General features: G+C 37.7%; 1 protein-coding gene across 6 annotated transcripts in view; it reads right to left on the bottom strand.

The window, feature by feature from the left end:
• Positions 1-13,215, bottom strand: part of rapgef2b (Rap guanine nucleotide exchange factor 2b) — a 290,810-nt gene that overhangs the window by 148,270 nt on the left and 129,325 nt on the right. Inside the window, exon 1 of one of the 6 annotated variants that reach the window (XM_052009277.1) lies at positions 4,931-5,569. The exons of 4 other annotated variants lie outside the window; for them this stretch is intronic. In XM_052009277.1, the coding sequence (XP_051865237.1) occupies positions 4,931-4,990 (60 nt within the window). In that variant the 5' untranslated portion in view covers positions 4,991-5,569. Of the gene's footprint in view, positions 1-4,930; positions 5,570-13,215 lie in introns of those variants that run through there. One more of the 6 variants, XM_052009272.1, reaches the window with a different exon arrangement.

Here is a 13,215-nt window from a genome sequence, read left to right as displayed (position 1 = left end):
AACATGACAGTAACAAGTGAATGTATTAGGGCTCCAGAAACAAGAAGTCATTATTATATAAGGAGGATGGAGAAAACATGGGAGTGGAGACTCAACTCAAGGTCAAATAGTATGCTGAGTGTAAATATCTTGATTCAACTTGATGCAATGGCCAGAGAAAAAAATGCTATTGGTGGCTAGGGAAAAGACATCTTGGGAGCCAAGGGCAATGTTTTTCATTGCAATAAAAATCTGATTATCCCAGTATTGTACGTCAACAAGTAGGCTAACAACACAGGGACAGTGGTGGGTTAAACGAGGTGGTGGTGAGGTAGACTTTGATCATTACTGTATGTGTGAAACCTAACATTTGGTCAGGTAGCATCACTAAAGGGCAAAATGTAGTTAAGTAATACAGGGTTGACACACAAATTGCAATTCAAAACAAATCTTGATAGTGTTTGGAAGTTGGAAATATGGTCAACATGGAAATTGAAGGGGACAGAAGTACTGCTTCTTGGTACCTTCAATATTAATGCTCGCTTTAGATAGTAAGCATTTTAATTCTGTCCAGTGCAAGTTAGTGTGCATGTGTTTTATTTTAAAAGCTTACACAACCTAAAAAGTATAAATGTAATGTAGACTAACTTGCAGTAAATAAACTAAATAGCTATAAAAAACAAACTAGATATCAACAAACAAAAACATCAACATACTAATTATGTCAATCAAGATTTGATAGGAAAGGTACAGCAGATGAAATTTTATAGATGAAACATGATCAGAAATCACATCTGCAATAAACATGTTGAATCTTAGAGATATAGAGCACAGAAACAGGTCGTACAGCCCAACTCATCCAAGCCGACTAAGTTGCCGACCTGAGCTAATGCCATTTGCCTGCATTTGGCTCATATCTCTCTGCATCTTTCTTCTCCATGTACCTGTCCAAATGTCTTTTAAACATTGCAAATGTACCTGGCCTCTACCACTTCCTCTGTCAGCTCGTTTTACATACCCACCACTGGGAAAAAGTTGCCTCTCAGGTCTCCTTTAAAATGTTCTGCTCACCTAAAAACTATGTCCTCTAGTTTTAAACTCCCCTACACTGGGGGGAAAAAAACTGTGACCATTCACCATATCTATGTCCCTCATGCTTTTATATACCTCTATAAGGTCACCCCTCAAACCCCTACGCTCCAGGGAAAAATGCCCCAGCCTATCCAGTCCTGATAACATACTTGTGAATCTTTTCTGCACCCTTTCCAGCTTAATAGTCCTCCTCCTTATAACTAGGCACCCAAAACTGCACAAAATATTCCGTGCAGCCTCACCAGCAAGCATCTTGTACAGTTGTTACATGACATCCAACTCTTGCACTCAATACTCTGACCAATGAAAGCAAGCGTGCCAAATGCCTTCTTCACTACCCTGTCTACCTATGTCGCCATTTTCAGGGAACTATGTACTTGTACCCAGTGATCTCTCTGTTTTACAACACTCTCCAGGGCCCTGTTATTTACTGTGCAAGTCCTGCCCTGGTTTAACTTACCAAAAAGCAACACTTTGCACAAATCTGAATTAAATTCCATCTGTCATTCCTTGGTCCAATTTCAGAGTTGACCTTGTGGACCCAAAATCATGATGTGGTGTTCCAAAAGTTTGTGCCTTTGACAAAGTAGTTACTGATGCAGAAATGTGAATGAAGACTGATGGACAATCTGACCAAGACACTATGGTACAGAATAACATTCAGGTGGAGGGAGGAGCATAAAAAGGAATGTGGTACTGGTACAGAATGCTATAGGCAAGCAGTAGCTGAAGTTCTCTGAAGCCATGAACATGAACTCTGAGGGCTACAATTCAAAGTCAAAGTCAAGTTTATTGTCATATGCACAAGTACATGTGTGCACAGGTGCAATGAAAAACTTACTTGCAGCACCATCACACTGCTTGCCTGATGCCAAGGTTAGGATAGGAGAGGAACTTGGAGTGAGAGGGGTAGGATCCCGTTATTGTGGTCCACATGTGAACCAGTGACATGGGTTTTAAGTACTGATTCTGGTGAAATTTATTTCACACCAACTCCAGAACAACAACAACTTGTGCATTAGCTTAAACAGCACAGAATATTTATTGCACTGTCCTGACCTGCAAGTCTGACCTTGATAAAATCTCTCTTTATTTTGTATCACTTTGTAGTTACCATCAAAATAATTTAATATCACAATGTCACATTTAAAAGTACACATGGGAGGAGCACAAGTACTCCTCTGCAGAAAGTGTAGGTTGTGGAACACATTCCAGAAATGTAACATAACCATAACTAGTAAACAAATTATTTCATCAAAAAAGGTGAATACACTTTTTTTTGGTAATTATAGCTTATTGCACATACCTGACTAAAATCACTCCACCACTGACAGGTGAGCTTTTTACAGCCAAGACCCTGAACTCTAGAATTTTCTTTAACCTCTTTACCTTTCTTTCCTACCCTTAGAGATGGAACAGAGGTGTCTTGCATTGCTGTTACCCAGTCTGCAAGGGTCACTCTGAGCTTCTGGTTGTCTTTTACTTGAATTCTCTATGTTACTCCTATTCTGACCGCTCTGTCTTTGGCCTCCCACACTGTTCCCTCAAAGCAAGGTTTGGGAACAGCACCTCATCTTCCAACTTTACACAATAGTCTTCCAGTATCAATCAATTCAACAATGTCAGATAATTAGACATTCTACTCCTGCATCACCTATTTCCAGCACTTGGTTACTCCTCGATTACAACTTCCACAGACCTTCTCTACAGCTTAAAATCTTTTTTCATTTTTTAACTTTTCCAAGCTCTGATGAAAAGTTATCACAAGAATTAACTCTATTCCTCCTTCAAAAGATGCTGTCTTTCTTGTTGAGCGTTTTCATCTTGTTGAGCATTTTTTATTTTAGTCCACAGTGCAAATTTGAGTGGGTATGTGTTCGCAGGTGGCACTAATACAGCTGTAACTAGTGTATTGTGTTACACCACAACAAAGATATCCAGGAATTGGAGGCAATACAGAGAAAGGCAAACAAACAGATACTAAGGCATCTCAGCTACAAAGAGAAGAGAAAATGATACCCAATAATATATTTGGCTGCAAATTCTAGGGCACATGGATTTAAATGTGTAATAAGATGAAGAGAAGATCTAATATTTTTGTACAAGATACGATGAAGGAATAATTCACCCTGCTAAGCGAGAATCTGGAAATAACTGAGTGAAAACTAGCTACTTGTCTGAGTAGAACTTTGAGTGTACATTCATTAGAAAAGAGTGTTTCTTTCTTAAAACTTTGAAAGTCTTCATGTTAGCTTTTGCAGCAAGCCCTAAGTTCTTGTGTTTAAGAGAAAATTACAAAATGACATCTGCACCTCTAATTTGAATTATTTCCTAAATGCATTACACTTTCATCTCCAACTGCATCTTAACACCTTGACTAAAAAGGCGATTCTTAAAGCCGCGTAAAACAATTTATGAAATCACTTCATAAGAAATTCAATGTGCATAAGAAATTTTAATCACCTCAATAATCCAATCGTGAATTGTCTAGCTAATCAGAATATCTAAATTGATATAATCAACCAAAATTTTATATTCATGATCCTATAAAAACATTCACCATCAGTTCAAAAATTTCTTTGTTACACGACTGTACTACAGGCTGTCCTCATGCAAAAAACGGGTTCCATTCTTACTAACGTTAAGCCGATTTGTCCATAAGTCAGAAAATACACAAAAATCACTTGATATGGTAACCACACCTTCACAGTATTGTAATGAATGGTATCAAAAGCACAAAAGACTAATAAGTATTACTAAAAATGGAGAGAGAAATGAAACTGGTTCTGCTATTCGTAGGAATGAATGTATGTACATTCATCGGACTTTTGAATTTAATAAAATTATGGGAGCTCGTTCATATGAAGCAGTTGGCCATAAGTCTGGCATTCTGCCCAGGGACTGCCTGTAATATATAAAACACTTTGCATGAGAAAGCATAACCAGTCTTAATCAATCATCATGGAGAGTTTCTTCTCCAGATCTAGGTTACCTCTGGAAATGTGGAAATACAAAGGAGCTAGTCTTTTGATAAATCTAACCATAAAAAAAGCATACATCATATTCCATACATAAACAATGTAGAAAACAAAAAACACAGCAGCAAACTAAAAGATATGTGATAAAGATCAAGATGACACAGTTGATCCATCACCAAAATGACAATAAATGTATTTGTTTTTGCTTAATTTGTTGCCTGTTCATTATTCCATTTGAAGTTTTGTATTAACAACTGGGGCATCTAGAGGAGGCAACTTCAACTTGCAAATCACTTTTTATTAAGAAGGGCTTTCCAAGATGGATGCTTTGGAACAAATCATTCACATCCTCTTAAATGGAAGCTAGATATTAATGTGGATTTATGCATGCACAAGCTACACAAGTATTAACAGCCTTTGAACACCAAAGACCACTAACTTGTGTCTCAGAGTGTTCCCAAAAGAAAATAACTGTCTCCATTTCTAAACAGCAATGAGCAAGTCCCCTTGTGCTTTCACTAATTAAAACACATCTATAACACAATTTAGATATTCAGTCAACAAACAGTCTTAAAATTAGGTGCATGAGTCTATAGCTACAGGAATACCAAATGCATCGATAATTTCAACTGAACTTAATCCACACTAACGCCAAACAAATAAATTAAGAACAGTACAAGAAAGTAATCTATTAAAACTGCTTCATTAAGTGACAATTAGTTGAATAGCACTCCTGCCATTAGAATATTCCATCATACTGAACACCGTCACAAAAGATCCAACACCAAAATAATCAATACAAGAACATTTTTAAAATACATAAACGAAAACGTTAATGTACTATATTTAATTACAGCAGTAAGCAGCTGTAAAATACTCACCGTGTTTTTATCTTGTTGCCCCATGATTGGATGATTAGTTGCAATTGTTAATGGTTTCATAATGTAGAAATGTGTGCTGAATTGAATTTAAACATCATGGACCGATTCATATCAGCTCATCAATTCACCCATCACACCATGTAAAAGCTGCAGCTGAGTGTCACTACCAACACAATTTGATTTGGCACGAAAGCAAAGATCAGTCAAGCAGATTCTTTTTTTTTCCTCATAATGAAAAAAACCTAAAAACGACTAAGAATACCTCAAATACGAAAGAAAAAAAAGACAATGTAAAAGTACACATCTAGCTTCTTCACAAGAGCAGATCCGTTGGTTGTGAGAAAACTAAAATGGCTGACCGCACAGACTCCCTCAAAGAGCTTAATGCAGTAGTAGATTAGCTGAGGACTAGAAACCAGCCCTACAGCATTCTGCAAGGCATTGTTAATACTCCCGTTTCATTCGCAACTAAAGAATTAGGGCTGTGCATATGAATAGGACCACCTCCCTGTCTGCTAACGAAGCTGATAGAGTGGTCGCTACTGGTCCCTGCTCAGCTGAGCTAACCAACTTCCAACAATTAATCTCCACAACAGACAGTGACTGACGTTTAACAGGTCTATTTCTCGCACACAAGACAAATACACTATACCAGCAGTCATCTTTGTCATAGTAACATGTCACAAGGAAAATAAACTGCCAAATTTCATGTCAAAATGGAATATTTTGTAATTTCATTATCATGCTTACTTTAGAGGGCCATGGCTGCAAGCAGTTGGCATAGCAACGGACAAGAAAAGCCATTTCCTGGATAGCAAAAAAAAGGTTCTTTTCAAAATATTCAGAAGGACAGAAGAAATTTTTCACACAAAGCATTCTATAGTTCCCTTAGGAAATGCACACCATGCCTTTTGAAAAGACTCAATGCTGCAGTCTTGCACATAATCTCTACAGTAAAAAATCGAAGCACAGTGTTCACAATACATCCCAAGCTGAATTTTGAATCAGAATAATCAGACAGCGTTGTTTCAGTCTCGTCTCTCCCCCACCCCCGCCCTTCAGCTACACAACAGTTACGTATGCAAAGGTGGAACTAACAGATGGGTAAACCAGGATAAAGTAATAATCAAGAGCCTGTTTTTCTGTATGTTCTGCTTCAGAATGAAATCTACCATCAGAAACACTGAATACAAAGCAGCTTTATAACTTTACAGATAAGATAATAGGATGACATCACCTGGAGATCATATTGAATTTGCTGCAACAAACCCAACAATTGCTTAGAACAATCTTCTACGTACAACTACACAGCACACTAAATCACAGACCAAATGTCCATGCAGTAGCTGCTTCACAGTATCCATTCTGCTGTGTGTTCTGGTCTCACAAGCAGATAACGTCTGCCTGCTTCATAAGCTAAACACTCATGCGTAATATACATCGTAAGGCTATTCAAATGAAATTTGGTAGCAACTTACTGAAGCAGTCCATCACATAGTAATTAATTGCAGTGGGATTTTTATTTTTTATCTGGTGGTATTGATTATACAAAACTGAAATAGTTCTCAAACATAGCTTGAAAAGATTAATTATATCTAGGAGCACAGAAGAGGAGAGAGCCAAATACACTCACCCAGTAACTTCTGGTTTCTAGAAATTCAAGGTGCAAACTGAATTTGCATTTGCTACAAACATCAACATTCCAGTTTCTCAACTGCATAACCAATTATAATGGACATTGAATTAAACACTGCTCATTGTGTATCACTCACCTTTAATATAATTAGGCAATCAAGAATTGCATCATGCTTTAACCAAGTCTATCATAAATCTTAAATTATTACTGCCTCATTTTAACTATATTTTCATACATATGCATTAAGATAACTACTTAGCAACAGATTCCTTTTTTATTCTTACTTTTAAAAGCACATCAAACCTTTTCTTTGCTGAGAATCACATTATTAACATTGCATAAAACCTATAGAAATGTTGGAAGAAGCGCAACAGTTTAGTGGGGTAAAGCCCTGTACAAAGAACCACAGGATTTAGATTCCAACAAAACTTGCCAATTTACAGTTATTGAATGCATTTCCTGATAATAAATAGCAGCGAATCTTATCTGTTTTTAGAACAGATGATCAAATGCCAGCATTCATCTCATCAGCATTTGCTAACAATTCCATTTCCTGCCATTTGTTTTCAACTATCGATTGACAATATCCCTTCTGAACAAAGAAGTGTCAGCTCAGACTAACGTTTTTATGCTGGTTTCATTGTTTTATGCTCTAACTATTCATAACTAAGCAGCAATTCCTGCAATCAACATGCTTGTTTTCTGAATAGAAAAACAGATATGTTAATTATTTATTAACACGTGCACCTAAACTGCAGGGGCACCAATATCCTCAAGGGAGGTTTGCTAGTGCTATTTGGCAAAGTTTAAACCAGTGTGGAAGGGAGGTAAGAACCGGAACAGTCAGGTCAGCTGGTGGAGTGATTGAAGAGAAGGAAGAGATTAAATCCAGCAAGTCTAATAGCAAAAATAGGCAGGCCAGGCTAGTGGCAGGTATGACTGTCTGCAGTGTATTTACTTTAATGCGAGAAGTATTATGAGTAAGGCAGATGAACTTAAGAGTCTGAATTAGTACACGGAACTACAGTATCATAGCCAATAGTTGAAAGAAAGGCAGGACAGGCAACTCAACAGTCCAGGGTATGTTTCTGATGTGACAGGGATGAATGTAAAAGAGGTGGAGAAGGTGCATTAATGATTAGGGAAAATATCACAGCTGCATGAAGACGGGCCATCTTAAATGGCTCATTCAGTAAAGCCACATGGGTAGGACACACAATAAAAAAGGGTGCAAACACTCAGATGGGTCTATACTATAGGCCACTGGGAGCTAGAACAGATATACAGGCAGACCATGGAAAAATGCAAAAACAACAGGGTTATTTGTAGTGAGTGATTTTAACTGGGGTTTTGATGGAGTAGAATTTGTTAGGTGCATCCAGGAGGGTTTCTTGAAACAATATGGTAGATAGTCCAACTAGGGATGGGACCATACTAGACCTTATTTGAGGAATGAGTCTGAATAACCCACCCTTCCACTTCCTCATCCAAGTGATTTATAAAAATCACAAAGAGCAGGGTTCCCAAACCTCGTTATTCCTCTTTTGCACTATTTATTTTTGTAAATTTTATGTCTTTATGTCTTGCACTGTACTGCTGCCACAAAACCACAAATTTCACAACATATGTCACTGATAATAAACCTGATTCTAAGAACAGATCCCTGTGAAACACCACAAGTCACCAACTTCCAGGCAGAATACTCTCTATCTACTACCACCCTCTGCCTTCTGTGGGCAAGCCAATTCTGAACCCATGCAGCCAAGTCTCCATGGATCCCGTGCCTTATGATTTTCTGGATGAGCCTACCACGGGGAACCTTGTCAAAAGCCTTACTGAAGTTCATATACACCACATCCACCACTCTACCTTCATCAATTTATCTTGTCACCTCCTTGAAAAACTCAATTCAGCTTGTGAGGCATGACCTGCCCCTCACAAAGCCATGCTGACTATCCCTAATAAGACTCTGCCTACGAGCATTTGGACAAGCATAGTCTTATTAGGGATAGTCCGCATGGCTTCGTGAGAATTTGTTCACCAAAAGGTTTAAATATGGGTAAAACATTTGTGGGTTTCCAATCAAGTAGGACCTTTCCAAAACTCTGGAATTTTAGAAGATCACAACCACTACCTACAATGCATCAACCATTTCTACAACTCTATCACCTCAAGATGCAAGCCATCAGATCCAGGGGCTTGTCAGTCTTTAGTTTAGTTTGTCTAGTGTCTTTTCCCAAATGAATGTTGAGATTAAACTGATTTTGACCAAAAACATGTTATGTTGCTTCTAATATTTATGATTTATTTAGAGAACATTAAATATTAGTAGCACTGCAAAACCCTACATTATTCTGTTACAATGTAGTGCACTGTTAGAGGATGGTTCCAATTATCATTGCCAAATTCTGCACTTCAACTAGAATAAGAAAAACAAGGATTCCCAACGGATAGCTGAGTTGCTGTAGTAGAGATGATACCATATCTAAATACAGAAACTGCTAAATCAGAGAAGTTATGGCAGAAGATATATTAGGAATGCATACCATTTAAAAATCTGGCAAATAGTCCTCAAAATATTACAACAGAACAAACAAATCCTAATTAGTATATAACCACAAATAACAAAACAAAAGAATATTTTATAAAATGATAGATAAAAGAAATATCCAGTGATTCGACAACTTTTCTTGGCAACAGCAAGTTACAGAGAACAGCAAGGTGTCAACATCCATTGACAGCTTAGATAAAGTTAATAGGCTGCAAACCTGGTGGTAATGAAGGACTACAATCAAGTCCAATAATGCCAGGTAACAGAGTGCACACAATTGCTGATCACAACCATTGAACCATAAAATCATACAGAATAGGGGGCAATTTGACCAAATATATTGGCCCTGGCACCCTGAAAGAGCTAATAATTAGATTTGCTGCTGCTCAGGAACTGTGGAACTATCCAAATAAATGTATTCACATGTGGATGTCGAGGACAGGATTAGACTCCATCCAATACTTATTGTGTTTGGAAAATATATTTAAATGTGTCAACAAAGCTCACACATTAACATTCATCTGGATAAGGCACCAGGGGCAAAAACCACTGCCTGTGGTGAGCAGTCAACACATTCACCAGAAGAGATGGGAAAATATAGAAACTGGCCTAATAAGCAAAAGTCACAAATTACTCAAGAATAAAGGAAAAGCAACTTGAATTGCAATTGTCCCTGCAGCATTGTAAAATGGCCTCAGGCCTTAATCATTGAATCTTAGAGTTGTCCCAGGCAAGAGAGGCAATTCAGTCTACAGAAGTCTGAAACAACTTTTCAAAGAGCAATCGAATTAGTCATATTCCCTTATTCTTTCCCCATATCCCTGCAGATTTTTCTTTTCCTTATTTTTCCAATTATCCTTTGAAGTTTACAACTGCATCTTTACCCACCACCCAAATTAAGCAAGACATTCCAAAGCTTCACCCCCCAGTTTGTGAAATAAAGATTTTTTTGATAATCAGCTTAGAAGTATGCTTTCTGGATTTCAATTGTTAGTCATTGAAAATAGAATAATGAAAAACTATCTAAACCCTTCAAAAATTTAAACACATCCTAGCTTTTTGCCACATTTTAGCTTTCTTACCTCTGGTTAACAGGCAAAAAACGGAAAGCAAGAATAAATAGATCAATTTCAGTTTGGGAGGCTATGACCAGTAAGGTGTCACAGGGTTTAGTGCTGGGATCCCAGCTATTTACAATCTATACCAATAATTTTAATGAGGGACCATGTGTAATATATTCAAGTTTGTTGATGGCACAAAGCTGGGTGGGAGTGCAGATTATCAGAAGGATGCAGAGAAACTTCAGGGGTTACAGGCAGGATAAGTGAGTACATAGCAGATGTAATTTAATGTGGAAGAATACAAGGTCATACACTTATGTAGTGAAAATAGTAAAACAAAGTTTTTTTAAAGTAGTGACACAATGAAAAGTATCGGGGTCAGAAGGACCTAGGCAAGCTTCTACACAAATCACTGAAAAAACAGCAAACAATAAAGAAGGCAAGCGATAGGTTTTTCTCCTTTACTGCAAGAGGCCTTGACTATAAAGCTAAGGAGGTCTTATTCAATAGTACAGGGGTCCATTGAGACCATATCTTGGATACTGATCTCCCAATCTAGAGAAGGATATCCTTACAATAAATGGAGTAAAACAAAGGTTCACCAGATTGATTCCTATGATGAAGAGATTCTTCCATGAGGAGAGATTAAGCAGGCTGAGGGGTATCACCTCAGGGAGCAACATAAGTGGCAATGATGCTATATTTGTTTGTGTGTGTTTTTTTTATTCTCTTTAAAGTTTACATTACTAAATGTAACAACTATGAATGTTAAGGTTTTGTTTTTGCACTGTTTCTTTCTTTGTTTATTTTTTTAATTATGAATAATGTTTATTTTTTGAAAAAAAAAGTCTCTTGAGAATTCAGAAGAATGAAAATTGATCTCACTGGAAAATTCTTTAATGACTTTAAAGAATAGATACAAGGATGAGGTTTCCAGACTGGGCTGTCTAGAACCAGGGATCATTGTCTCAAAATATGTGGTCATCTATTCAGAACTGAGATAAGAAGAAATTTCTTCATCCCAAATGTCCCAAATGTGTAGAATTTCCACCCAAGAGGGCCACAGAGCCTCATGTTGCTGCATATATTCAAGACGCAGATCAACTGATCTTTGTTTATTAAGGGAATCATGAAATAAGGGGTAAATAAAGAAAAGAAGCACTGAAATGAAAGATCAGTGGTGATCTTGCTCAATGCTGGAGCAGGTACAAGGGGCCAAACTGCCTATTCGACTTCTATTCCTTGTTCTTAAATTATACAGACACAACCTATTTGAATACCTCCAGTACTCGGAACTGAAGGCAAGAATTGTTCAGCATATAATTTCCTCCATAAAATTTCCAGTATATCGCTGTAAAAGATTCTCAAGGCAGTGTGCTAGGTCTAACCATCTTTAGCTACCTCACTAAATGACCTTCCTTTCATCACAAGGTCAGAGGTGGGGATATTGTGGATAAATACACAATATTCTATTCCACTTGAAATTTGTCAGAAAGTAAAACAGTTCATGGCCACATATTGCAACACCTAGACAACATTCAGGCATGGGCTGATAACTGGCAAGTAACATTCGTGCTATTTAAGTCCTGGATAACGACATCTCCAACAAGAGAGAGTATAATCATTGACATTCAAAGGTCTTTGCATTGGTGACTCCCCTGTTATCAACATTCCGTGGGGGGTGGGGGGGGTGCTGGGGGGAAGGGGGTCAGAAATTCAACCTTACCAGCCACACATATCCTGTGGCTACACAAGGTTAGAGGCGATCTATCCTGCAGTAAAATGGTAAATCTTTCAAATTCCTAAAACCAAGGCACGTCATACTCTCCATGAAATACTCTCCACTAGCCTAGCACAGCTCTAACAACGTTCAAGCAGTTCAGCATAATCCAGAACAATATAGCCATCCTTAGCAGTTATTCCATCTACTGCTGGAACATCAGTGCTGCAGTGCTTATCATCTTCAAATTACTTTGCTGTTACTCATCAAACATTCTCCAATAGCATTCCCAAATCCTGTGACCCTTACAACCAATCTGGGCAATGCAATGGCAGCAGGCACATGAGCACCATCTGGAGTAACCATCCCCTCCCCTATCACACACCATTCTGACTTGGAAATATATTCTTGTCACCGAGTCGAAATCCTGGACTGTCTACCCAAAAACACTGTGGAGTACCTTCATGTGAAGGACAGTAGCACAAAAAGACTGCTGGTCACTGCAGGGGGAATTGGGGATGGTCAGTAAAATTGACCTTGTCAATGGCATTCTGATTTCATAAAATTAAAATGAGAAACAAAAGATCCTAAATTTTTGCAAATTTTTCACCATTTTGTCAACATTTTGCTAGAAATGCTAAACCAAATTTGCCCAGAATTCTTCTTTGCTCTGTGAGCTAGTTCCACACTACAAACAGAAATACAATCAAAAATTTGAATTTTAAAAATTTACCAGTTTAAAAATCTTAAATGAAGGGTTTAAATCACCACTGTTAATTTATCTGTCTCTCAAACTCACCCAGACCTTCTCAGTGCATCCAGCACTTTTAGTTTGACAGAAATCACAAAATGTCCTTCAAAAGGTCAGAAGCAGGAACAATACACCAAGCAGGAAACCATGCTTGAATACTTTGTCATTGAACAAAAATGGGGTCGTTAAAAAAAATGTTCACTCAGGTAGCAGTCGTCAAGAGAAATTTTAAAACAATGTCATCACGGTCCAACATAAATCTCTACATCATTTTACTGATTCAAATAATAAAACCTAATACTCTTTGAAATGCATTTGAGGTTTCAGCCTCAAGATATTATAATGTACAAATATACCAATTTATTTGTACAGTTCCTTTCAAATAGTACTTCAATCACACCTTGTCCTTTACAACCTGCCCAGAGCCTGTGATACTGTTCAGCACACCACGTTCTCCAACACCCATGTGGCATCACAGCCAGTGTGAGATTGCAATCATCTGATTTCATTCATTTATCCTATCACTATCAGATATTGATCCCTGAAATGAAGCATCTTGTGGGTGC

The sequence above is a fragment of the Pristis pectinata genome, chromosome 2, assembly GCF_009764475.1.
Source record: "Pristis pectinata isolate sPriPec2 chromosome 2, sPriPec2.1.pri, whole genome shotgun sequence".
In the NCBI taxonomy this organism is placed as follows: domain Eukaryota; kingdom Metazoa; phylum Chordata; class Chondrichthyes; order Rhinopristiformes; family Pristidae; genus Pristis; species Pristis pectinata.
The sequence above is the reverse complement of the archived record's forward strand: the minus strand, read 5'-3'. Positions and strand labels throughout refer to the sequence as shown.